This window comes from Salvelinus namaycush, chromosome 2 (genome assembly GCF_016432855.1).
Source record: "Salvelinus namaycush isolate Seneca chromosome 2, SaNama_1.0, whole genome shotgun sequence".
In the NCBI taxonomy this organism is placed as follows: Eukaryota; Metazoa; Chordata; class Actinopteri; order Salmoniformes; family Salmonidae; genus Salvelinus; species Salvelinus namaycush.
The window spans coordinates 45,215,852-45,243,743 of record NC_052308.1 but is presented as its reverse complement, the minus strand read 5'-3'; the positions used below and the strand labels follow the sequence as shown (position 1 = coordinate 45,243,743).

The 27,892-nt window shown below is 43.7% G+C and overlaps 1 protein-coding gene across 1 annotated transcript in view; it reads left to right on the top strand.

The window, feature by feature from the left end:
* LOC120063872 (DDB1- and CUL4-associated factor 12-like) overlaps positions 1 to 21,854 on the top strand; it is a 30,795-nt gene extending 8,941 nt beyond the window's left edge. The window contains exons 2-10 of the mRNA XM_039014192.1: positions 1,856 to 2,146; positions 2,322 to 2,594; positions 4,123 to 4,183; positions 12,454 to 12,647; positions 12,762 to 12,827; positions 13,096 to 13,258; positions 17,381 to 17,392; positions 17,980 to 18,158; positions 20,007 to 21,854. Coding sequence (XP_038870120.1) covers positions 1,856 to 2,146; positions 2,322 to 2,594; positions 4,123 to 4,183; positions 12,454 to 12,647; positions 12,762 to 12,827; positions 13,096 to 13,258; positions 17,381 to 17,392; positions 17,980 to 18,158; positions 20,007 to 20,165 — 1,398 coding nt within the window. The 3' untranslated portion in view covers positions 20,166 to 21,854. The remainder of the gene's footprint in view (positions 1 to 1,855; positions 2,147 to 2,321; positions 2,595 to 4,122; positions 4,184 to 12,453; positions 12,648 to 12,761; positions 12,828 to 13,095; positions 13,259 to 17,380; positions 17,393 to 17,979; positions 18,159 to 20,006) is intronic.
* The last annotated feature ends 6,038 nt before the right edge of the window (positions 21,855 to 27,892 follow it).

The window sequence follows — 27,892 nt, the reverse complement described above, 5'->3', positions numbered from 1 at the left end:
GTTTCCAAAGCTCAGATGATATCGCACTTTTTTTTTCTTTTTACAGTTCTACTGGATGATTATAGTAAATGTTGTTTATTGGGTACATGACACCCGGGCGGCATATGTGGATATTGCCTAGGGCGGCAGCAGAACTGCTAGGACCGAGCCCGACGAACACAATTTGCCTCTAATTTACTAGCGTTTGCGGCGGACCTTGGCCGTCTCAAAGTGGCTGCTACTGTTGGGAAGTCAAAACTGTCCAACTCCTTGGAGCTGCTTGCGATGCGTATCAGCCTCGTTACTTTGTCCTCAAGAAGGCGTGATCTTGAGGCCGTCTTTACTCTGTTTTGGAGAAAGAATCCCCTCTCAGCGGGCACACTGGAAACGGGGAAAATCAAAACAAGCGTCACCAATTTAGGTATTTTGCGTCAGTAAAAATAGAAACACACACCCTGCACTAATTTCCAGGCAGCTTGAGGATTTATTAGCTTATGAAATATAATTGCCTTTGAAGTTGGAGCACATCAACTGGTATTTCCATGAATTAATAAAAAAGCATTATTTTGCAATGGATTTTATTTTTTCTTCTCCCGGAGAATTTGGCCGGCAACAATTTATTTAATGGCTTTTTAAAAACAATATCGGTGTGTGTGTGTACGGATCCTGCTTTTTTATAATGTGTCTCTGACGGTGTGTGTGTGTGCTTAGATCCTGACCTAGTTGGCTCCTTGTATCTGGGTCAGTGGGCTGGGAGTGATGACCATAGCCTCAAGGGGATGAGTGTACTGTGCATGGAAGGGAGAGAGTGCAGCGGGAGGGAGGGGGTCATGATTGTAAGGAGGGATTAAGACTGGGCAGAGAGATAGGGTTCCGTTTTTTTTTACCGCGAGAAGGTGCAGAGGGTAAATGTACCGCATTAAGTTGATTTCTTTATATTAAAAATGAACCTAACCTAGGCTGGAGCCTAATTTCTTCCACTTCCCTGATCGTCTTCTGACAGCTGAGCTAGGGCCTATTGGTGTGTTCAAGACATCTGCGAACTCTGAAGAAAACGAGCTCAGACTGGGAAAAATCGTGACCTCAGCTCTAGGATCATGCCAAGTTTCCGATTTGTAATTCCTAGTTGGATGACCATTTCAAAAATATTTTTCCCAGTTGGAGCTTGTTTATTTCAGAGTTCCCAGTAGGGGTGTGAACGCAATAAAAAAAAAACTGAATCGGGATCCTTAATCTGTATCCGAATTGTTTTTATATATTTTTAAACATAGATTCAGAAAGTAATAGTGGGTCAATTTCCACAACTTCTCCACTGTTTTGGTACCCTGGGTACCACACTGAACAGCTTGAATTGAATCCATGCACATGCGCAGATAAGTGTTGCATCTCGCTCATCTCAATATCCTAACCTATTCATTGACGAAAGGTTCTGCTTTACTGAAGTTTCTAGACATCACAAGCCAAGACATTGGGATTCCTGTTTTTGATTGCCGATAGATAGGCCTAGTGCACAGTTCTGACTGTCTGCATGGTTGCCGACCTGCCTATACTGTGCCCCTCCACTCTCGGTCTCTTGTTCGCAATGGAAGATGTTTGTATTCTCTGAAGTAATGCAACTAATCAGTCTCCTCCGTTTTAAAAAAACTTAATCTTAAGGTGTCCGCATTCTTGCCACCCGAAACAGTTCGCTAGCGTTCGCACTGATTTTAATCCGCAACAAGTCCATTTGGTGGAAACATACCACTGGTGGGGGGAAAATGTGGATAAAAATCTGTCGCCAATTGGATGGAAATCTAGCTACTGTACTTGATTTACATGGTGCTGTTCGTCTCATTTAAGCCTTGTTAACCTTTTATCTTTTTCTCTCCTCTGTCAGGTGGGCTGCTGCCAGTCTGCGTGCAAGCGGACACGCGTGTCTTCCTCGTCCCGGCACGCCCAGCAGTGGTGGCGTAGTCTGCGCTCGGTGGTGTACGCACTCCAGGGCCGGGAGATCCGGCCTCAGCAGCAGCATGAGTGGCGTCTCCAGCGTAGCTTGCGGGGCTTTGCTGCCGGCCGCCTCCCGGGCATCCTGAAGGAGCGAGAGTTCTCCCTGGGCCGCCTCAACAAGGTGTTCGCCTCGCAGTGGCTCAACCACCGCCAGGTGGTGTGTGGAACCAAGTGCAATACGGTGAGAGACTGCCCTCTTTTACTTTACTCTTTTTTTTCTTCTTTCAAAATGGACAAACTTTAAAAACATTTCCTGTTAACCGGAAAACCTTGAACTGACCTATTATGAATAAAAAGGACAAGATTCCAGACCTTGTTATTTCTCTAACGAAAGGTTTCTTCCCTCCTATCCACAGCTATTTGTGGCAGATGTTCTGACAGGGCAGATTACACGCATCCCCATGCTGAAGGACCGGCAGGACCGAGGAGGTGGCTCCGGGGGTGTTGGGGGGACAATAGGGGCCCCCTTCCTCGGAAGTGGCTCAGTGTCCGGGCTGGATCAGCAAGGCTGTGGGATCCACGCCATCGAGCTTAACCCCTCAGGCACTCTGCTGGCCACGGGTGGAGACAACCCCAACAGCCTGGCTGTCTACCGGCTGCCCACCCTGGACCCCGTCTGCGTGGGAGATGTGAGTGGTGGCTGAGACAGTCTAAAAGAAAGTCTGATCATACAGGGTCCGACATTAACAATGGCCCGCTGGCCCGGGGCCAGTAAAAACATGTTGGGGCAGTCCATCTTGTCAGTCACTGGCCCAAGTAATTTCTCAGTGCATTTTGGCGTTCCAGTTCGACATTTACCTGCTCTGTCGCAGTCTGCCAATGAAAAACATTGAAGACTAAATGCGGAAAACTCATGCTATTTGTATTTGAGCAATATGATTGGCTGTTTATTCAACCACACTCCTCGCGAGTCACCTTCTTGAGCATTACATGAATTGATGCATTCACACGGCATACGCAAGCTGTCCAGAGTAAAAAATAAAATAAAAAGCGCTCATCAATCCACTCGCTGAGCTTATTTATTTTATGGAAAGGGATTTACAAAAAGAAAAGAGTTGCTACTGTTGATAGTCTGCAAAAATAAGCTACAAAAAAGACACCTAGCATTCTTCTTGATGAGACTATTGCATTGATTCTTCTGCCATTGTAGTCCTTGGCCGGGCCAACGTCCAAACAGTGTAAAAAAAAATAATAATATTATAATAATTTTCTGGATGGACAAATGCTTTGAGTGTAAACTTAAACGACTAAAACCAGATATAAAGTATGCCGAAAAGATAATGGACCTATGCTAGTTCTCAAAGATTATATTATTTAAAAACAATCACCAAAATAAATGTTAGACTTTCAGGGAGAATTTAAAATTAGAAAAACAATCAATTTAGCAGTATTCATTTTATGTTTGAGCAAAAGAACACCATGGCAAAATGCATAGAATTGCCCGAAACTAGTTTTAAAAAGGCAACACTTTCTCTCAGCTCCATGGGAAAATATGTAGACTCACAGGAAATTTACTACATTTTCTCTCAGCTGCAAGGCAAATTTGTGTAAAATTGCAGGAAATTTGCTTTAAAACAGCAAACATTTCATGGAGAAATGTGTAGAATTGCAGGAAATTGGCTTAACATGCTACAATTTCTCTACACTGCCAAGATGGGGCCCTCTAAAATGTTCTCAAATTTTGACGGTCCAACCGTGCTCATTGCCACACCCACCACCTAACCCGTTTTTGATCCAGAAAAACCCCTGTAATTTAGCCAGATATCTCTTTTGAAAAGCCCTTGTCTTAAAAGGGGAAACGTCCTATTTTAAAATGACATACTTTAGAGACAAAAGTTAATCCAATTAATACAACAATTATTTAAGAATAGAGTAATGTCTACATTGCTAAATTATATTACACAGCTTTTTAATATACCATAATAACCAAATGTAGCCTATTACTAGCTGAATGAAACAAGCATGTCAACGAATGTATTTATAAACCACCCAATGTCTTGGCCAGTAGAAATTCTGTTCGGGCTAGTAGATTTTTGGCCAACTGGCCTGACGGACCAGTGAGGGGAAAAAAAGTTAATGTTGGACCCTGTCATACAATTCCTGGAATACAATGAAAACATATATATATTTTTCATGGGAGGGTTCTCTATTTTTCAGGATGGCCATAATGACTGGATCTTCTCCATTGCATGGATTAGCGACAGCATGGCGGTGTCTGGTAAGTGTTAAAGGTCCAATGCAGCCGTTAATTTTTATTTTTTATTTTTTTAATTTTATCCCCTATTCTCCACAATTTTCGTGGTATCCAATCGCTAGTAATTACCATCTTGTCTCATCGCTACAACTCCCGTACGGGCTCGGGAGAGACGAAGGTCGAAAGCCATGCGTCCTCCGAAGCACAACCCAACCAAGCCGCACTGCTTCTTAACACAGCGCGCCTCCAACCCGGAAGCTAGCCGCACCAACGTGTCGGAGGAAACACCGTGCACCTGGCCCCCTCGGTTAGCGCGCACTGCGCCCGGCCCGCCACAGGAGTCGCTGGAGCGCGATGAGACAAGGATATCCCTACCGGCCAAACCCTCCCTAACCCGGACGACGCTATGCCAATTGTGCGGTCGCGGCCGGCTGCGACAGAGCCTGGGCGCGAACCCAGAGACTCTGGTGGCGTGCCCTAGACCACTGCGCCACCCGGGAGGCCCCAATGCAGCCGTTTTTATCTCAATATCAAATACTTTCTGTGTAATTAAGTACCTTACTGTGATTGTTTTCAATTAAAATGGTCAAAAATAATAAACAAAGCTTCTTAGCAAAGGGCAATTTCTCAAACAAGAATTTTGCTACGATTGTCTGGGGGTGGTCTGACTGGGCAGGGGAAAACTGAAAATTAGCTGCTGTTGCCAGAGAGGTTTGGAATTCTCTTTCTTATTGGTCTAACTCATTTACTGCATGGTGATGTTACCATGGAAGGCCTAAACTCCATCCCACCAAAGCAGGCTGTAGGTTCAGGCGGTCTTTTCGAACAGCTCTTAAATTAAAAGGGCATTATCATAATTTTCACAATTTCACATTATTACTCCAATCGCCGTGTGGAAATGTATATGAAACACAGTAAAAATGACTTGGTTGACTACACTATGCCTTTAAATGGCACAGATTGCGCTTAATGAAGTCTGACATCTTACTATTTTCAACGCAAATGCTATTTAGAGACATTAAAAAAAGTTTATCTTAACGTTTTTTGTACAGAAAGTTGATTCTATTATCACGTATGACCACCAAGAACTTTTGGACATCGCATCGACAGTTACTATCCTCGATTTTGACTTCAAATCTGATTTCAACTCAGACTCAGCTGTTCCCTTGTTCACACAGGACGCTATTCCTTTGCTTCATGGGCTACCAAAACGCCACAGGCGTAGACAGGCTGGCATCCTTGTGAGACAGACGTAGAGAAGATCGACCGGCACTCCCATTTTATTGGCAAATGTCCAGTCACTCAAGAATAAGATGTATGAGCTTCGTTCAAGAGTCTCCTATCAGAGGGACTTGAAAAACTGCAATATTATATGCCTTGCAGAAACTTGGCTGGCTCAATCTATGAACATAAAACTCAGTGGTTTCTCCATGCAGCGGTACGAGTGGATGACACCAGCCTCGGACAAGTCTAAGCGGGGAGGGCTGTGCCTCTTCATAAACAAAAACTGGTGCATTGCTTCCAGTGTGAAGGAACTCAAGCTTTTAGTCACCTGATTATAGAATACCTCATGGTAAGCTGCAGACCTTATTATCTACCAAGAGAGTTCTCATCCATAATTATCATGGCTGTCTACATCCATCCACAAGCCAACACCACTTTATCACTCAACAAACTGTATGGGGCCATAAACAAACAAGAAACCACACACCCAGAGGCAGCATTTCTGGTTGGCGGAGACTTTAACGTGGGGTGACTTAAAACCGTTCTACCTCACTTCCACCAACATGCCTCCTGCGCCACTAGGGGTGCTAAAACTAGAACACTTTTATTCTACCCACAGAAATGCATAGAAAGCCCTCACACTCCATTCGGCAAATCAGACCGTAACGCCATCGTTCTGCTTCCTGTTTACAAACACAAGCTGAAACAGGAAGTACCAGTAATGTGCTCAATACGGAAGTGGTCCGATGAAGCAGATGCAAGGCTAAAAGACTGTTTTGCTAGTACAGACTGGGATATGTTTTGGGATTCATCTGATAGCATGGAGGAGTTTACCACGTCAGTCACAGGCTTCCTCAATAAGTGCAGAGACTGTCGTCCCCACAGTGACTTAACAAACGTATCCAAACCAAAAACCCTGCATAACAGGTTAGAGCTAAAGGTTAGAGCTACCACTTACAAAGAACGAGACATGGCCGCATACAAGAAAGCCTGCTACAACCTCCGACAAGACATCAAACATGCAAAAGAAAAATACAGGAGTAAGGTGGTATCCTATTACACCGGCTCTGACACTTGTCGGATGTGGCAGGGCTTGAAGACCTTAACGGATTACAAAGGGAAATTCAGCAGTGAGATGCCCGGTGGCACAGAACTCCCAAATGAGTGAAATGCCTTTTACACTTGCCTCAAGGAAAACAACACAGAGTACTGCATGAAAGCCCCTGTTGATCCGAATGACTGGCCACAGAGCGAGATCACAATGTGAGTAAAACTTTTAAACATGTTAACACTCGTAAGGCCTTCGGGCCAGATGGAATACCAGGGGACAATCCCAGAACATGCGCACACAAATGAAATAAAATTGGATCCTTGGTCAAGAAATGTAGTAACAAGGGAATGGATAAAGCAATAGTTTACAGGCAATTACACAGGAAAAATGTCAGTATAGAGACAAAGTGGAATCACAATTCAACGGCTCAGACACAAGATGTATGTGGCAGGGACTCCAGACAATCACAGATTACAAAGGGAAAACCAGTCACGTAGCGGACACCGACTTCTTGTTCCCGGACAAGCTAAACACCTTTGCCCTCTGAGGATAACACAGTGCAGGAGACACGGGCCGCTCCTGAGGACTGTGAGATCTCGTTCTCCGTGGCCGGCATAAGACATTTAAGTGTGTTAACCTTCGCAAGGCTGCCGGCCCAGACGGCATCCCTAGCTGCGTCCTCGGAGCATGTGCAGACCAGCTGGCTGGAGTATTTAAGGCGATATTCAATCTCTACCTATCCCAGTCTGCTGTCCCCACTTGCTTCAAGATGTCCGCCGTTGTTCCTGGTAACTGAACTAAATGACTATCGCCTCATAGCACTCACTTCATCATGAAATGCTTTGAGAGGGTAGTTAAGGATCATATTACCTTCACCTTATCCGACACCCTAGGCCCACTGCAGTTTGAGTACCTCCCCAATAGGTCCACGGATGATGCAATCGCACTGCAAGCTGCCCTACCCCATCTGGACAAGAGGACTGCCTATGTAAGAATGCTGTTCATTTACTACAGCTCAGCCTTCAACTCCATAGTACCCTCCAAGCTTATCATTGGGTCCCTGGGTCTGAACCCCAACTGTGCAGCTGGGTCCTGGACTTCCTCACGGGCAGCCCCCAGGTGGTGAAGGTAACACCTATGCTGATCCTCAACACAAGGGGCTCAAAAAAGGTGTGTGCTCAGCCCTCAACTGTTTTCCCTGTTCACCCATGACTGCATGGCCACGCACGCCTCCAACTCAATCGACAAGTTTGCAGACGACACAACAGTGGTAGGTCTGATGACCAACAACGACGAGACATCCTACAAGGAGGAGGTGAGGACCCTGGTGGAGTGGTGCCAGGAAAATAACCTTCCTCAACAAAACGAAAGAGCTGATCGTGGACTTCGACAGGGCCGTTTTGGAGAAGGTGAAAAGTTCCTTGGCATACACATCACTGACAATCTGAAATGGTCCACCCGGTGAAGAAGGCTGAAGAAATTTGTCTTGGCCCCTAAAACCCACAAATTTTACAGATGCACCATTGAGAGCATCCTATCGGACTGTCACCACCTGGTACGGCAACTGCACCGTCTGCAACCGCAGGACTCTCCAGAGGGTGGTGCGGTCTGCCCACTCATCACTGGTGGCAAACTGCCTGCCCTCCACGACATCTACTGGACCCTGTGTAACAGGAAGGCCAAGAAGATCATCAAGGACCTCAGCCACCCAAGCCACAGCCTGTTCACCCTGCTACCATCCAGAAGGCGAGGTCAGTACAGGTATAGCAAAGCTGGGACCAAGAGACTGAAAAACGGCTTCTATTTCAAGGCCATCAGACTGTTAAATAGATAAAACATGGGACCAACACTTTACATGTTGCGTTTATATATTTTTTCAGTATTTGTGAGAATGCTGTTTATAGACTAAAGCTCAGCATTCAACACCATAGTCCCCTCCAACCTCATCACCAAGCTCGGGACACAGGGATTAAACACCTCCCTCTGCAACTGGATCCTGGACTACCTGACGGGCCGGCCCAAGTTGGTGAGGGTAGGAGGTGGGTGCTTAGTCCCCTCCTGTACTCCCTGTTCACCCACAATTGTGTTGCCACACACAACTCCAACACCATCAACTTTGCTGATGACACGGCGGTGGTAGGCCTGATCACCGATCATGAAACAATATACAGGGAAGTAGTCAGACTTAAGTGTGGTGCCAGGACAACAACCTCTCCTCAACATGAGTAAGACCCTGCAGCTGATTGGGGACAACAAGAGAAATTCAGGGCTGTAGAGGAGCGGGTCGAGAGCTTCATGTTCTTTGGCGTCCACATCACTAAGGACTTAACATGGTCCACACACACCCGCACGGTTGTGAAGCGTGCACGACAATGCCTCTTCCCCCCCCGAGGAGGCTGAAAAAATTAGGCATGGGCCCTCGGACTCTCAAAGTTCTACAGCTGCACCATCAAGAGCATCTGACTGGCTGCATCACCGCTTGGTATGGCAAATGCACCGCCCTCGACCTCAAAGCAAATCACTGGGCCGAGTTCCTTGCCATCCAGGACTTCGATATTAGGTGGTGTCAAGAGGAAGGCCCGGAAAATTGCCAAGAACTTCAGCCACCCAAGACAGACTGTTCACTCTGCTACTGTCTGGCAAACCTTACCGGAGCATCGGCTCTCGGGCCAACAGGCTCGGAGACAGCTTGTCTCCCCAAAGCCAAAAGACTGCTAAATAGTTCAATGGACTATTTGCATTGACCCTACCTTGCAGTAAGTCTACACTCACAACACTATACACTACATGACCAAAAGTACGTGGACACCTGATCGTCAAACATCTCATTCAAAAATAATGGGCATTAATATGGAGTTGGTCCCCCCTTTGCTGCTATAACAGCCTCCACTCCTCTGGGAAGGTTTTCCACTAGATGTTGGAACATTGCTGCGGGGACTTGCTTCCATTCAGCTACAAGAGCATTAGTTAGGTTATCGATTAGGCCTGGCTCCCAGTCGGCGTTCCAATTCATCCCAAAGGTGTTTGATGGGGTTGAGGTCAGGGCTCTGTGCAGGCCAGTCAAGTTCTTCCACACCGATCTTGACAAACCATTTCTGTATGGACCAGTTTGGGCCTTCTCCAAACTGTTGCCACAAAGTTGGAAGCACAGAATCATCGTTAATGTCATTGTATGCTGTAGCGTTAAGATTTCTCTTCACTGGAACTCAGGGGCCTAGCACAAACCATTAAAAGCAGCCCCAGACCATAATGCCTCCTCCACCAAACTTTACAGTTGGCACTATGCACTCGGGCAGGTAGCATTCTCTTGGCATCCGCTAAACCCAGATTCGTCTGTCGGACTGCCAGATGGTGAAGCGTGATGCACAACTTCGGCCAACACTTAGCATTGCACATGGTGATCTTAGGCTTGTGTGCAAGTGTGCAGCCATGGAAACCCATTTCATGAAGCTCCCGACTAACAGTTATTGTGCTGACGTTGCTTCCAGAGGCAGTTTGGAACTTAGTAGTGAATGTTGCACTTGGCGGACCCGTCCTGTGAGCTTGTGTGGCCTATCAATTCGCTGCTGAGCCGTTGTTTCTCCTAGAGGTTTCCACTTCACAATAACAGCACATACAGTTGACCGGGGCAGTTCTAGCAGGGTAGAAATTTGACGAACTGACTTGTTGGAGAGGTGGCATTCTATGACTGTGCCACGTTGAAAGTCTCCGAGCTATTCAGTAAGGCCATTCTACTGCCAATGTTTGTCCATGGAGATTGCATGGCTTTGTGCTTCATTTTATAGACCTGTCAGTGATGGGTGTGGCTGACAAATGCACTAATTTGAAGGGGTGTCCACATACTATTGTGTATATATAGTGTATACTCACTCACACACTACACTGACACTCACACAAAACCCACACACATTCACATAGACTACATATGTGAAAACACACACACACACACACACACACACACACACACACACACACACACACACACACACACACACACACACACACACACACACATCATATGCTGCTGCTACTATGTTCTTTATTCTTACGCTTATCTATTCTGGTGCCTAGTCACTTAACCCTCCTTTTTATTTACATACAGTTGAAGTCGGAAGTTTACGTACTCTTAGGTTGGAGTCATTAAAACTAGTTTTTCAAACACTCCACAAATTTTTTGTTAACAAACTATAGTTTTGGCAAGTTGGTTAGGACATCTACTTCGTGCATGACACAAGTCATTTTTCCAAAAATTGTTTACAGACAGATTATTTCACTTATAATTCACTATATCACAATTCCAGTGGGTCAGAAGTTTACATACACTAAGTTGACTGTGCCTTTAAACAGCTTGGGAAATTCCAGAAAATATCATCATGGCTTTAGACGCTTCTGATAGGCTAATTGACATAATTTGAGTCAATTGGAGGTGTACCTGTGGATGTATTTCAAGGCCAACCTTCAAACTCAGTGGCTCTTTGCTTGACATCATAGGAAAATCTAAAGAAATCAGCCAAGACCTCAGAAGCAAAAATTGTCTGGTTCATCCTTGGGAGCAATTTCCAAACGCTTGAAGGTACCACGTTCATCTGTACAAACAATAGTACACAAGTATTAACACCATGGGACCACGCAGCCATCATACCGCTCAGGATGGAGACGTGTTCTGTCTGCTAGAGATGAACGTACTATGGTGCAAAAAGTGCAAATCAATCCCAGAACAACAGCAAAAGACCATGTGAAGATGCTGGAGGAAACAGGTACAAAAGTATTTATATCCACAGTAAAATGAGTCCTATATCGACATAACCTGAAAGGCCGCTCAGCAAGGAAGAAGCCACTGCTCCAAAACCGTCAGAAAAAGCCAGACTATGGTTTGCAACTGCACATGGGGACAAAGATCGTACTTTTTGGAGAAATGTCCTCTGGTTTGTTGAAACAAAAATAGAACTGTTTGGCCATATTGACCATAGTTATGTTTGGAGGAAAAGGGGGATGCTTGCAAGCCGAAGAACACCATCCCAACCGTGAAGCACGGGGGTGGAAGCATCATGTTGTGGGGGTGCTTTGCTGCAGGAGGGACTGCTGCACTTCACAAAATAGATGGCATCATGAGGAAGGAACATTATGTGGATATATTGAAGCAACATCTCAGGACATCAGTCAGAAAGTTAAAGTTTGGTCGCAAATGGGTCTTCCAAATGGGCAATGACCCCAAGCATACTTTCAAAGTTGTGGCAAAATGGCTTACGGACAACAAAGTCAAGGTATTGGAGTGGCCATCACAAAGCCATGACCCCAATCCTATAGAACATTTGTGTGCAGAACTGATAGAGCGTGTGCGAGCAAGGAGGCCTACAAACCTGACTCAGTTACACCAGCTCTGTCAGGAGGAATGGGCCAAAATTCACCCAACTTATTGTGAGAAGCTTGTGGAAGGCTACCCGAAACGTTTGACCCATGTTAAAAAATGTAAAGGCAATGCTACCAAATACTAATGGAGTGTATGTAAACTTCTGTGTGATGAAAAATTAAATCTGAATTAAATCATTCTCCTATTATTCTGACATTTCACATTCATAAACTAAAGTGGTGATCCTAACTGACCTAAGACAGGGAATTTTTACTCTGATTAAATGTCAGGAATTCTGAAAACTGAGTTTAAATGTATTTGGCTAAGGTGTATCTAAACTTACGACTTCAACTGTATCTACCTCAAATACCTCGTACCCCTGCACATTGATCTGGTACTCCCTGTCTATTGCTTCATTCTTTTGTATTTTATTCCTTGTTACTATTTTTATTTTTTACTCTGCATCATTGGAAAGAGCTCGTAAGCAAGCATTTCACAGTAAAGTCTACACCTGTTGTATTCGGCACATGTGACCAATAAAATTTGATTTGAAGTGACAAATTGCCATCGGGAGAACTTCAAACTTTTGTTCATCCTCGATTAGTTTTTCATGTATATAATGTCTCCATATGAAATCCACCAACCAATCAATATGCTGCTACTCCCCAGGGTCCCGGGACGGTTCCATGGGACTGTGGGAGGTGTCCGAAGAGGTGCTGAGCCAGGCTATGAGACAGCAGGATGAGGAGGGGGTCCCCTGCTACTCTCATATCTCACACCGTGCCCTGGAGGACATCCCCAAGGAATACACTAACCCGTACAACTGCAAAGTGAGGGCCCTGGCCTTCAACAACAACCACAAGGTCAGCCACACCACCCTCCTAGCCCTCAGAGACAAACCATTGCCTGTGTTCCCCAGTACAAATCTGTGTTGTAATTGGGACCTACATGCTATCTCTTCTCACTTTTTCTCTCAGGAGCTTGGTGCAGTGTCCCTGGATGGCTATTTTCACCTTTGGAAGGCAGAGCAAAACTTGAGCAAGGTCGGTTTGAGTATCTCTGGGTCCGCTCCGCTTATTTATCAATGTTTGCTTGGTTCTGTGATGGTGCTTGCAGACATTGAAGATTATGAAGACTTGTTTGGTGTTCTCATAAGTCAGTGTTGAACCCTACTGCATTTTGTTGAATGTCCTCACATACCACAAAAAACAAACGTTTCTGGTCAAGACGATTGTATGCATGTTTGTCCTTAGCCTTGTTGAGCTATATGACCAGCCCTGTCTAACAAGTCTATGTATCTGTTGTCCATAGCTGCTGTCAACGAAGCTGCCTCACTGCAAGGAGAATGTGTGTCTGGCGTATGGTCAGGACTGGTCGGTGTACGCAGTGGGCTCTCAGGCCCATGTGTCCTTCCTGGACCCCCGCCAGCCCACTCACAACATCAAATCAGTCAGTTCCCGGGAGAGAGGAAGCGGTGAGGAATTGACACCACACTACACTGTTTTATACCGACATACACACATACGCAAATGCACATATAAAGGGTGCATTAATGAATACAGTGCATTTGGAAAGTATTCAGACCCCTTTTTCCACATGACTTTTTCCACATTTTAAGTTAAAGATTTATTCTAAAATGGATTAAATCGTTTTTTTCCCTCATCAATCTACACGCAATACCCCATAATGACAAAGCAAAAACAGGTTTTTAGTATATATATATATATATATATATATATAAATGAAATCACATTTACATAAGTATTCAGACCCTTTTCTCAGTATTTTGTTGAAGCACCTTTGGCAGCAGTTACAGCCTCAAGTCTTCTTGAGTATGGCGCTATAAGCTTGGCACACCTGTAGTTGGGGAATTTCTCCCATTCTTCTCTGTAGATACTCTCCAGAGATGTTCAATCGGGTTCAAGTCCGGACTCTGGCTGGGCCACTCAAGGACATTCAGAGACTTGTCCTGAAGCCACTCCTGCGTTGTCTTGGCTGTGTGCTTAGGGTTGTTGCCCTGTTGGAAGGTGAACCTTCGCCCCAGTCTGAGGTCCTGAGCGCTCTGGAGCAGGTTTTCATCAAGGATCTCTCTAGGCTTTGCTCTGTTCATCTTTCCCTCGATCCTGACTAGTCTCCCAGTCCCTGCCGCTGACAAACATCCCCACAGCATGATGCTGCCACTAGGGTTGCAAAGAGTCGGAAACTTTCCGGTAAATTTAAGCCCTGGAATTTAGTGAAGTTTGCTTAAATTCGTCAAAAAAGTTAGCTTAGAACAGTGAACCTTTTTTGTGGGATACTCATAAGGCAATTCTAGGTCTTTTGGCATATTTTGGTTAAACTATCCCCAATTCAATGGAATTGCAACCCTCTGCATGCACAGTGCATTCTTCCATCACATGTACAGCTGATTCTCAATATCTTGCACACTAATGAGATGCTATTGAGCCCACACTACTGCACTGTCTGAGCCAAGGACTACATGCTTTCTGGTAAGTTTTGATTACAATACTGGTTGAGTTGAATATATTTTATAAGATATACATTTTTGTTAACTAGTAAATAGCAGCCTACGGCAAAGTGTGTTTAAATCATTTTTAACTTGTTAACAATTTCTGCCAGTTAGTTTTTGCTACCATGTGGGTTTTATCTTGCTTGAGGCTTTTAACTGAGGAGTATTAATTGACCTGTTTCCATACACGTTTCATTTTAAAACATTTATCTTACAAATTAGTTGTTTAATAGAACTGCTTAACTATTTATCTGTACATGGAATTGTATTATTTTTTAAACTTTTTTTTATTTATCTTTACAGGAAAATGCCACAGGCACTATCTGATGTGTGGAGACATTTCACTGCAGCTAATGTATAAGGAAAAGCTGTGTACATTTGCAAATACTGTGCCAAATCATATGTGAAGAATGCAACAAAGATGCAAAATCATCTGGCCAAGTGCATAAAATTCCCTCAGCGCTCACAACAAGCAACCTCTGACAGAAGTCCCTCTACTTCTATTCGAGGTGATAATGATGAAGCAGACACCTTATCGATAGCAACAGCTCAGGGTCCTCCTCGAATAAGATTTGTTTTCGACTCAATGGAGGAACATAGTCCGAGAGATGCTGATGAATGTCTTGCTCGAGCTGTGTATGCAACAGCTTCACCTCTGATGCACACAGGCAATGTGTATTGGAAGAGATTTCTGAATGTTCTTCACCAGCATATACCCCTCCAACCAGACATGCTTTATCTACTCATTTGCTGTATGCGGAGTTCAAGTGAAGGTCAATCAAATCATAGACAAAGCTAACTGTATTGCAATCATCTCTGATTGGTGGTCGAATGTTCGTGGGCAAGGAATAATTAACTACATCATCTCCACCCCTCAACCAGCATTCTACAAGAGCACAGACACAAGGGACAACAGACACACCGGTCTCTACATTGCAGATGAGCTGAAGGCGGTCATCAATAACCTTGGACCACAGAAGGTATTTGCACTGGTGACCAGACAATGCTGTGAACATGAAGGTCAGCTTGGTCTAAAGTGGAGGAGTTCTGCCCTCACATCACACCCATTGGCTGTGCTGCTCATGCATTGAATCTGCTCCTCAAGGCCATCATGGCACTGAAAACAATTGATACACTCTACAAGAGAGCCAAGGAAATGGTTAGGTATGTGAAGGGTTATCAAGTTATAGCAGCACTCTACCTCACCAAGCAAAGTGAGAAGAATAAGAGCATCACATTGAAGCTGCCCAGCAACACCCTTTGGGGTGGTGTTGTCATCATGTTTGACAGTCTCCGAGAGGGGAAGGAGTCGCTCCAAGAAATGGCCATAGCACAGTCTGCCATATGGACAGCCCCATCAAGAGGATCCTCCTGGATGATGTATTTTGGGAGAGAGTGGTAAGCAGCCTGAAACTCATAGCAGTAGCCATTGCACGGATTGAGGGAGACAATGCCATCCTGTCTGATGTTCAGACTATGCTTGCAGATGTGAGAGAAGAAATCAAAAAGTGTGAAGACTTCTGCCTGAAGCCCATACATGCCGCAGCGTACATGTTGGACCCCAAGTATGCTAGCAAGAGCATCCTGTCTGGTGTGGAGATCAACAAGGCCTATGGTGTCATCGCTACCTTGTCTCGCCACCTTGGCCTGGATGAGGGCAAGGTTCTTGGCAGTCTGGCGAAGTACACTGCCAAGCAAGGGCTTTGGGATGGAGATGCAATATGGCAGTCGTGCCAACATATCTCATCAGCCACCTGGAAGCCTGAGAGGAAGACAATCAAAACTTTAGTTTCTAGACTATCATTTTACAGATGTATGTTGAAAAATGTTTTTGGGAGATGCGATGGATCGTTGGGGATCATTCAATATTCCCTTTTGTTGTTCAGTGAAATCATCCCATGTGACGAGTCAACTCATTTAATTAAGGTTCAATTCGTTTTTTTGTTTCTATTGGAAGGATTTAATCATTTGCGATTATGTCTACTTATGATAAGGTAAAAGGTTTATGTTTCTCTCTCCATATGATATTGTAAATATATCCAATGCAAAAAACATTTATATTTAAATAGTATTAATTTGCATATTTTTCCATTAATTCCCATATTCCTGTTAATTCCCACGGAAGGTTTCCACCTCTGAATATTCCCCAAACTGTGCAACCCTAGCTGCCACCATGCTTCACCGTAGGGAGGGTTGCCTGGTTACCTCCAGATGTGATGCTTGGCATTCAGGCCAAAGAGTTCAATCTTGATTTTGTCAGACCAGAGAATCAGAGAGTCCTTTAGGTGCCTTTTGGCAAACCCAGTGGGCTGTCATGTGCCTTTTACTGAGGAGTGGCTTCCGTCTGGCCACTCTACCATAAAGCCCTGATTGATGGAGTGCTGCATAGATGGTTGTCCTTCTGGAAGGTTCTCCCATCTCCACAGAGAAACTCTGGAGCTCTGTCAGTGACCATTGGGTTCTTGGTCACCTCCCTGATCAAGGCCCTTCTCCACCGATTGTTCAGTTTGGCCAGGCGGCCAGTTCTAGGAAGAGTCTTGGTGGTTCCAAACTTCTTCCATTTAAGAATAATGGAGGCCACTGTGTTCTTGGGGACCTTCAATGCTGCATAAATGTTTTGGTACCCGTCCCCAGATCTGTTATTCGACACAATCCTGTCTCGGAGCTCTACGGAAAATGTATTCAACCTCGTGGCTTGGTTTTTGCACCGACATGCACTGTCAACTGTGGGTCTGTGCCTTTCCAAATTATGTCCAATCAATTGAATTTACCACAGGTGGACTCCAATCAAGTTGTAGAAACATCTCAAGGATGATCAATGGAAACAGGATGCACCTGAGCTCAATTTTGATTCTCATAGCAAAGGGTCTGAATATATTTTCGCTTAGTCATTATGGGTTATTGTGTGTAGATTGATGAGGGGGGGGGGCAATTTAATCAATTTTAGAATAAGGCTGTAACGTAACAAAATGTGGAAAAAGGGAAGGAGTCTGACTACTTTCCCGAATGCGCTGTATGTAAACAACATAATAGCATACAAATGTTCTGTCAACTCTTTTTAATTTTCATTTCATTTCATTTCTCCAGAGGCAACACGAGGTACTACAAACACATTCCACCAAGAAGCAAAACAAAACCCAAACATTCTCCAAGACCCGCCCTGCACTTATGCTGCCTTCAAGTGGTGTCGGAATTATCGGGAAATATGAGTTTCCAACTCAGAAATGTCACTTGAATGGCATTCCAAGTCGGGATTACGAGTGGGAAAGTCGGGAGAAAATTATGATACCGGAGTTAACGACTTGTGGCATTTCATCACTGACCTTTCACCTTTTCAACCAAAGATAAAACTAAGCAATTTACATTATTGGTGCATTATTTTAATGTAAATAATGGAGATAGTCTGGTTGTATTGTAAACGTAAGAAAAGCTAGCTAAATTATTATTAGCCACGTTAGCCAGCTAGCTAAAATCTCATTGGTTGAAGGGTTCTTTTGACTTCAAACGCACTTGAAAGCACTCATGTCGGGAAATACGAGATTCCGGGGAGCATTTGAATGCGGCATTACAAACAAGTGCAGAGGCAGTACTTTTGAACGGAAAGTTAGTGATAGATTATTTTTTTACATTTATGAAGCTATTAAAAGTGAGGTTTAACTTGTCTGTGTGTTTGCTCTCCTTCCCAGGTATCCGCTCTGTGAGTTTCTATGAGCACATAGTGACAGTGGGCACGGGACAAGGCTCCCTGCTGTTCTATGATATCAGAGCCCAGAGGTTCTTGGAGGACCCTTCCAGCCCGGCCGGCGGGTTCCGGCAGCGCCCAGGAGAGGGCATTCTTAAACTCACCACAGGGAAGGGCTGGCTGGTACGCTTTATTTCTTATTCCACTTTGTAAAGTATACCCCTCTTAGCAGAACACTTCAAGTTAAGTTCCTATTACTATACTGAACAAAAATATAAACACAAAATATAAAGTGTTTGTCCCCATGTTTCATGAGCTGAAATAAAAGATCCCAGAAATCTTCCAAACGCACAAAAAGCTTATTTCTTTCAAATTTTGTGCACAAATTTGTTTACATCCCTGTTTGTGAGCATTTCTCCTTTGCCAAAATAATCCATCCACCTGACAGGTGTGGCATATGAAGAAGCTAATTAAACAGTATGAGAATTACACAGGTGCACCTTGTGCTGGGGACAATAAAAGGCCGCTCTAAAATGTGCCGTTTTGTCACACAACTAGCCACAGATGTCTCAAGTTTTGAGGTACCATGAAATTGGCATGCTGACTGCAGGAATGTCCTCCAGAGCTGTTGCCAGATAATTTAATGTTAATTTCTCTACCATAAGCCGCCTCCAACATCGGTTTAGAGAATTTGACAGTACAGACAATCGCAGGCCATGTAACCTCCACATCGGGCTTCTTCACCTGTGGGACCTTCGAGGCCAGCCACATGAACAGTTAAGGAAACTGTGGGTTTGCACCACCCAAGAATTTTGCAGAAACTGTCTCAGGGAAGCTCATCTGTGTGCTCGTCGTTCTCAACACGGTCTTGACCTGACTGCAGTCCCGGCGTTGTAACAGACTTGTGGGCAAATCCTCACCTTTGATGGCCACTGGCACGTTGGAGAAGTGTGCTCTTCATAGTTGAATCCCGGTTTCAACTGTACCGGGCAAATGGCAGACAGCGTGTATGGTATCGTGTGGGTGAGCAGTTTGCTGATGAAAACATTGTGAACAGAGTTCCCCATGGTGGTGATGGGGCTATGGTGTGGGCAAGCATAAGCTATGGACAATGAACACAACTGCATTTTATCGCTGGAAATTTTAATGCACAGAGATACCCTGACGAGATCCCGAGGCCTATTGTCGTGCCATTCATCCACCGCCATCACCTGATGTTTCAGCATGATAATGTACGGCCCCATGTCGCAAAGATCTGTACACAATTCCGGGAAGCTGAAAATGTCCCAGTTCTTCCATGGCCTGCATACTCACCTGACATGTCACCCATTGAGCAGGTTTGGGATGCTCTGGATTGACGTGTACGACAGCGTGTTCCAGTTCCCGCCAATATCCAGCAACTTCGCACAGCCATTGAAGAGGAGTGGGATGACATTCCACAGGCCACAGTCAACAGCCTGATCAACTCCATGCAAAGGAGATGTCGCGCTGGACAAGGCAAATGGTGGTCACACCATATACTGACTAGTTTTCTGATCCATGCCCCTACCTTTTTTTAAGTTATCTGTGACCAACAGATGCGTATCTGTATTCCCAGTCATGTGATTACGGCCTAATGAATTTATTTGAATTGACTGATTTCTTTATATTGGCTGTGGCTCGTGTGTCTCCATAATGACATGGTATAGCATTTCTAGATTGAAACAGTACTGTCATGAAACAGAACATATTTATGAACAGCTTATTTAAGATTTACACAAAAAGAAGATGTGGTTTTGGTGGAAAGTTGGGTCGAAACTAAGATCTTCTGGTCAAACGTTGCAATAAACTTATACAGGATATATTTAAACATTCTGGAAGTAAACTGTTAAGTGACACCTCTCCTCAGTGATTAGTCTGTCTTGGACCTGCCTTGACAAGATCCTGGCACAAAACGATAAGAATAATTTCTCCCTCAGTGTTCTCTTCCTCTGTTTTTCTGCCATCCACACCCTCCCTCTCTCACACCCGTTTCTTTCTCTCATCCCCCAGAATCACGACGAGACGTGGAGGAGCTACTTCTCGGACATTAACTCGTTCCCCAACGCTGTGTACACACACTGCTACGACGACTCTGGCACCAAGCTGTTTGTGGCCGGCGGACCGCTGTGCTCGGGCCTTCATGGCAACTACGTAGGACTCTGGAGCTAGCCTTCTCTCGTGTCTCGCCATCTCTCCTTACCCAACCCCAGCTGCTCCTCCTTTTGGTGTTACACTCACTCAGTCATCCCTTCAGTGTTGTCCCTCCCTCCCTCACCAACATGTATCTCGTCACCATCTCTTTGTTGCATCCCTCCATCCTCCCTTGTACTTTGTCCTGTCTTCTTTCAGTTCCCTAGTCTCTGCTCCCCCTTTCAGTTCCCCATCAATATATATTGATGATTAACCAGTGATGTTGTAGCGAGCTGGGAGGTCTGCCTCTAAGAAACTCAAATGAAAGTGTAACGTTTTATTACAATTTTCAACAGTTACATACACTCCCTGGATTGGACAGTTTTTTTGTTTGTTTTTTTCCCCCTAAGGAAAGTTGTTTATTTTGCTTTCAGATGCCCTACTGGCATCGACAGTTTCCTTGCGTGGACATTCGGGAGACTTTTTCCCCTTCCCTTCTCTCTCTGAAAAAAAAGGGGTGTGATATAAAAGAGGACAATAAGTTCTTAAGGCTGGAACAAACAGGAGAGTACTTACACTTTTCTAAGAAATGTAGAGAGGACATGCTCATTGGCTGGTATGGGACCACCCTGTGCCATGGCAACTAAAGAGCCGTAGCGATGGAAAAACGATCCAATCAGACCTGAGGTGAGAAGAAGCAGTGGATGAGTACAACCAATCAGATAGCGCCGGCCACTTCTTTTTTTGACTGATGTGAAGGAGGGATGACTGTAGATACTAAATGCCACATAGGTGTTCTGCTCTGAATAATCATGGACACTGCTTATTTTATTTAGATTCTGACTGATTTGAAAAACGTACACTTGTTATCGCTATTAGCGTTATTATTTATTTTCCCCCCTCTCACTATCACCCTTAGCTATGGTCTTAGGCAGGGGTATTCAACACCAGTCCCGTGCGGAACGCAGTGTCTTCTGGTTCTTCCCCCAGTTAGTGGTCTGGTCATGGCAGTGGTTGTCCAGGGATTCCCTTGTTAGGCCACGTGGAGTTGTTGGCCTTTTGCTGAGACATTCCCAATAGTAACGGGTCTGGGCCCGGTTTCCCCAATGCATCTTAAGGCTTGGTTCGTTGTTAGAACCTACGTAGGAGCATCGTTAAATGTCCGACCTGTTTCCCAAAACCATCGTCACTAAAGTTGCACAAGAAAAGGATAGTTATTTAACGACTGCCTCAGACCACTCGTAGAACAGCAAAGTGCGTCTTTTTAAATGTTTTTTTTGCCCTTCCGCGTCACTTTTTTTTACACAGATCTCCGCTCAACACAAAATCAAGATGTTTATCTGTCTTTCTGTTACCACTGATAACTTCAGAACGAATGTGACTACAAATACAAAGTTGCCAATGTCTTTGCAATTGTTATCAACAAGCGAAGGATATAAGATTCTTCAAACGAAAACCGAGATGTCTGAATTAAATGATAAATACACTAGGCTACATATAGACCTATATATTGAAATACATTTATCAATTGAGTTTAGCTATTTATACGCGACTTTACATTTTTTGCCTCAATAGATTTAATGTGTGTCTACATTAGCTCAATGATTTAAATACGTATATTATTTTTGGTACCTTTACCCCTTTTTCTCCCCCAATTTCATGATATCCAATTGGTCTTGTCCCATCGCTGCAACTCCATTACGGACTCGTGAGAGACGAAGGTCGAGAGCCGTGCGTCCTCCGAAACACGACCCTGCCAAGCCGCACTGCTTCTTGACACACTGCTCGTTTAACCCGGAAGCCAACCGCACCAATATGTCAGAGGAAACACCGTCCAGCTGACGACCGAAGTCAGCTTGCAGGCGCCCAGCCCACCACAAAGAGTCGATAGAGCGCGATGGGACAAGGAAATCCCGTCCGGCCAAACCCTACCCTAACACGGACGACGCTGGGCCAATTGTGCACCACCTCATGGGTCTCCCGGTCACGGCCGGCTGTGACACAGCCTGGGATCGAACCCGGGTCTGTAGTGTTGCCTCAAGCACTGCGATGCAGTGCCTTAGATCACTGCACCACTTGGGAGGCCCATGATTTCAAATCTTGATTTAGTGCATTCTAGGGTAAGCATTAGAATAAGCCACCTCAATGTTTGTAGCCATAGGTGATCTCTAATAGGAGCTCATCCATTGTCAGTATTGTGGAATAATTTGAATGGTATGATTTGAAAGGGAGAACGCTGATCCGAGAACAACGCCGTCTTTATTTAGATCCTATCCGTATCAACACAAGCCACAACGACGCACTTAGCGAACGTTCTCTCTGCTTTGTGTTTTGGGAAACTCATGTTACATCTTTGGCTGTTTTTGTAGGAAAGCTGCATCGTTAATAAAATACTAAGTTCCATTGCTATCGGGAAACCTGGCCCTGGACAAGTGCATAGGGATTAGGGGTTGGAGTTGATTACCTCTGGAGGCACCATCGTTTTTGTCAGTTGTTTCTATACTATTTTTTTGTATGTATCAAGGGATGAGTGTAGCTGCTCTTTTCCTTATGTGTGAAGGGCAGGGTAGATTTGAGTTGATTTGTTGCCTTTCTCTAGTCTTTCTGTGAAAGACTGTTGCATGCTGACATTTTATTTAGCTTTTTTACATGGAACTTTTGTTAAGTGTTCATGATCATGCGAGAACAAAAACGAGACCCCAATTACAACTATAATTTGAACAAATAAATAACCATCACTTTTAAAGAGTGTTTGATATATAAATGTGTGTGTGAAATGCATAGGGTAAAATGCATACATTTTTATGTATATGTTTGAGGCGTGTGGACTGACCTTTGCCTTTACTTTGGTGGTGACCTATTTTATACACACCTCATGAATGTTTTTTTGTTTTTTTACAAATAACTAAACCTGAGGATATTGTATGATATCAACAACAGCCAAAACACCCTATTAAATCTTTAAAGAAAATAATGATACAAATAAAAAAGTATATTGATGTAATATTTATCTTATTTCATAATGTTGTTTGTGTGGTTTATTTAATTGTATTTGTGCCATGATGTGTGCAGCACTGCATTTCTTTCATCACTCAAATTGCTGGTCATTGAGCGATGCATGCAGTAGGCCTACAGTTGCCAGAAGAGCAAATATAAATGCATTTGTCATTGCTTCATAAACAATAGGTGTAGACTAACAGTGAAATGTTCAATTACAGGCCCTTTCCAACAATGAAGAGAGAAATAATAACACAAGGAATAAATGCATGAGTAACAATAACTTGGCTATATACACGGGGTACCAGTACCGAGGTGATGTGCAGGTGTGCGAAGTAATTGAGGTACACTGAACAAAAAAAATTATTTAACATTTATTTTATCAGGGAGTCATACTGAGACCATGGTCTTATTTATAGATGAGCCCTAAATTATAGAAAGTACACAGGTTAAATACAAGATGCAAGCAGAAAGAAAAACTCTGTCATAAAAAAAAAAACAATCAGTAAAGGTCCTCAAATCAGCTTTGTGAATTGCCCCAGACTTGCAGTGGTTCCCAAACTTTTTATAGTCCCGTACCCCTTCAAACATTTAGCCTCCAGCTGCGTAGCACCAGGGTCAGCGCACTCTCAAATGTTGTGTTTTGCCATCATTGTAAGCCTGCCACACACACACTATACGATACATTTATTAAACATAAAGAGTGTGAGTTTTTGTCAAAGAGCTCTTATAGGACAAGGGCACAAATAATAATATAATAAATAATTTTTCTCTTTATTTAGCCATCTTACATGCAAAACCTTATTTGTTCATCAAAAATTGTGAATAACTCACCACAGGTTAATGAGAAGGGTGTGCTTGAAAGGATGCACATAACTCTGCAATTTTGGGTTGTATTGGAGGGAGTCTAATTCTTAAATCATTTTCCACATAGTCTGTGCCTGTATTTAGTTTTCATGCTAGTGAGGGCCGAGAATCCACTCTCACATAGGTACGTGGTTGCCAACGGCATCGGTGTCTTAACAGCGCGTTTTGCCAAGGCAAGAAACTCTGAGCGCATCCCTATCCAGAAATCTGGCAGTGGCTTCTGATTTAAATTCAATTTTCACAGAACCGCTTGTTGCAATTTCGATGAGGCTCTCTTGTTCAGATATCTTAAGTGGACTGGAGGCAGGGCATGAAAGGGATAACGAATATAGTTTGTGTCGTCCGTTTCGGGAAAGTAGCTGCGTAATTGCACACCCAGCTCACTCGGGTACTTTGCTATATCACATTTGACATTGTCTTTAAGCTTGAGTTCATTTGCATACAAAAAATCATACAATGATGGAAAAACCTGTGTGTTGTCCTTGTTAATACAGACAGGAAAGAGCTCCAACTTCTTAATCATAGCCTCAATTTTGTCCCGCACATTGAATATAGTTGTGGAGAGTCCCTGTAATCCTAGATTCAGATCATTCAGGTGAGAAAAAACATCACCCATATAGGTCAGTCGTGTGAGAAACTCGTCATCATGCAAGCAGTCAGACAAGTGAAAATTATGGTCAGTAAAGAAAACTTTACGCCCGTCTCTCAATAAAAATAAAAAAAGTTAATACTTTGTCCCTTGATAACCAGAGCACTTGTAAAAGCATTACATGGTCGCTGCCCATATCATTGCATAATGCAGAAAATACCCGAGAGTTCAGGGGCCTTGCTTTAGTATCCAAAATGTCTTTCAAGCTGTCAGGCATTCCCTTGGCAGCAAGAGCCTCTTGGTGGATGCTGCAGTGTACCCACGTGGTGTTGGGAGCAACTGCTTGCATGCCCGTTACCACTCCACTATGTCTCCCTGTCATGGCTTTTGCGCCATCAGTACAGATACCAACACATCTTGACCAGCCAAGTCCATTTGATGTCACAAAGCTGTCCAGTACTTTAAAAACATCCTCTCATTTGTCCTGATTTCCAGTGGTTTGCAGAAGAGGATGTCTACCTTAATTGACCCCCCATAAACGTAACGGACATATACCAGGAGCTGTGCCAGGCCCGCCACGTCTGTTGACTCATCCAGCTGTAACGCATATAATTCACTGGCTTGTATGCGAAGCAGTAATTGTTTCAAAACATCTCCTGCCATGTCACTGATGTGTCGGGAAACAGTGTTGTTTGATGAAGACATTGTATAGTTTTTGGGGGACTTTTCACCCAGTGTTGTCCAAGCCATATCCGCGGGAGCAGGAAGAATGAAGTCCTCCACAATAGTATGGGGCTTGCATGTCCTAGCGACTCGGTAGCTCACCAAATAAGATGCTTCTAGCCCTTCTTATTAATGGTATCTATTGCTTTTATACAGTTGAAGTCTGAAGTTTACATACACCTTATTCAAATACAGTTAAACTCAGTTTTTCACAATTCCTGACATTTAATCCTAGTAAAAATTCCATGTCTTAGGTCAGTTAGGATCACCACCTTATTTTAAGAATGTGAAATGTCAGAATAATAGTAGAGGGATTTATTTCAGCTTTTATTTATTTCATCACATTCCCAGTGGGTCAGAAGTTTACATACACTCAATTAGTATTTGGTAGCATTGTCTTTAAATTGTTTAACTTGGGTCAAACGTTTCGGGTAGCCTTCCACAAGCTTCCCACAATAAGTTGGGTGAATTTTTGCCCATTCCTCCTGACAGAGCTGGTGTAACTGAGTCAGGTTTTGTTGGCCTCCTTGCTCGCACACACTTTCAGTTCTGCCCACAAATTTTCTATAGGATTCAGGTCAGGGCTTTGGGATGGCCACTCCAATACCTTGACTTTGTTGTCCTTAAAGCCATTTTGCCACAACTTTGGAAGTATGCTTGGGATCAATGTCCATTTGGAAGACCCATTTGCGACCAAGCTTTAACTTTCTGACTGATGTCTTGAGATGTTGCTTCAATATATCCACATAATGTTCCTTCCTCATAATGCCATCTATTTTGTGAAGTGCACCAATCCCTCCTGCAGCAAAGCACCCCCACAACATGATGCTTCCACCCCCGTGCTTCACGGTTGGGATGGTGTTCTTCGGCTTGCAAGCATCCCCCTTTTTCCGCCAAACATAACGATGGTCATTAGGGCCAAACAGTTCTATTTTTGTTTCATTAGACCAGAGGACATTTCTCCAAAAAGTACAATCTTTGTTCCCATGTGCAGTTGCAAACTGTAGTCTGACGGTTTTGGAGCAGTGGCTTCCTCCTTGCCGAGCGGCCTTTCAGGTTATGTCGGTATAGGACTCATTTTACTGTGGATATAGATACTTTTGTATCTGTTTCCTCCAGCATCTTCACAAGGTCTTTTGCTGTTGTTCTGGGATTGATTTGCACTTTTCGCACCAAAGTACGTTCATCTCCAAGAGACAGAACGCGTCTCCTTTCTGAGTGGTATGACGGTTGCGTGGTCCCATGGTGTTTATACTTGCGTACTATTGTTTCTACAGATGAACGTAGTACCTTCAGGTGTTTGTTAAATTGCTCCCAAGGATGAACCAGACTTGTGGAGGTCTACAATTTTTTTGTAGCAATTTTTTCTTAGCAGATTTCTTTAGATTTTCCCATGATGTCAAGTAATGAGGCAATGAGTTTGAAGGTAGGCCTTGAAATACTTCCACAGGTACACCTCCAATTGACTCAAATGATGTCAATTAGCTTATCAGAAGCTTCTAAAGCCATGACATAATTTTTTGGAATTTTCCACGCTGTTTAAAGGCACAATCAACTTAGTGTATGTAAACCTCTGACCCACTGGAATTGTGATACAGTGAATTTTAAGTGAAATAATCTGTCTGTAAACAACTTTGTGTCATGCACAAAGTAGATGTCCTAACCGACTTGCCAAAACTATAGTTTGTTAACTCGAAATTTGTGGAGTGGTTCAAAAAGTTTTAATGACTCCAACCTAAGTGTATGTAAACGTCCGACTTCAACTGTATGCTTAAATCATCAGACTTATTTTTATGCGCTCTAGAGAACAGCATATACTGTATTTAGTTTTACCTGTATTCAGTACTAATTTCAGGTCAATAAAGTTTTTCTGTAATATAATGAATGCAGACTCTAGTTCAGTTAGAGCCTGGTCAACCGTGGGGGCAATAGCATACACAACAGTATCATCGCCATACAAGTGCAGGTTACAATTTTTTACAGATTAGTCGATATTTTTCATGTAAACAGTAAAAAGTACAGGACCCAGAATTGACTTCTGTGGAACACATTTTGTAATATCCAGGAAACCTGATTTAACACCATCAGTAGATATACATTGAGTTCCATATGTCAAGTAATTTTTAAACCATCCTCTGAATCATCAGTGCGTGATCAACAGTATTGAAAGCCTTTGACAGGTCAATGAAGAGGGCAGCACAATGTTGCCTTTTATCCATACAGTTAACCACATAATTTATAACTAGGGATGCAGCAGAGATAGTGCTATGACCTGGTCTAAAACCCAACTGATGTACATTAAGAATACATTTCAATGATAAGAAAGTTCTTAGCTGAGATTCTAATATTTTAGCTAGGCAAGAAAGTTTAGAAATAGGACGATAATTATTTCGTTCACAAGAGTCACCACCTTTGTGAAGGGGGAGTGGATTGGACGCCTTCCAAACCTTGGGGATAGTACCAGATATACTGTAATCGTCAGGTTAAAAATACGATTTATAAGATTCGGCAATCAGGGGGGCAGAGAGCTGCAGCAAATTGGATCAAGCATATCAACTCCAGTTGATTTTTTTACATCAATCTTAAGGCA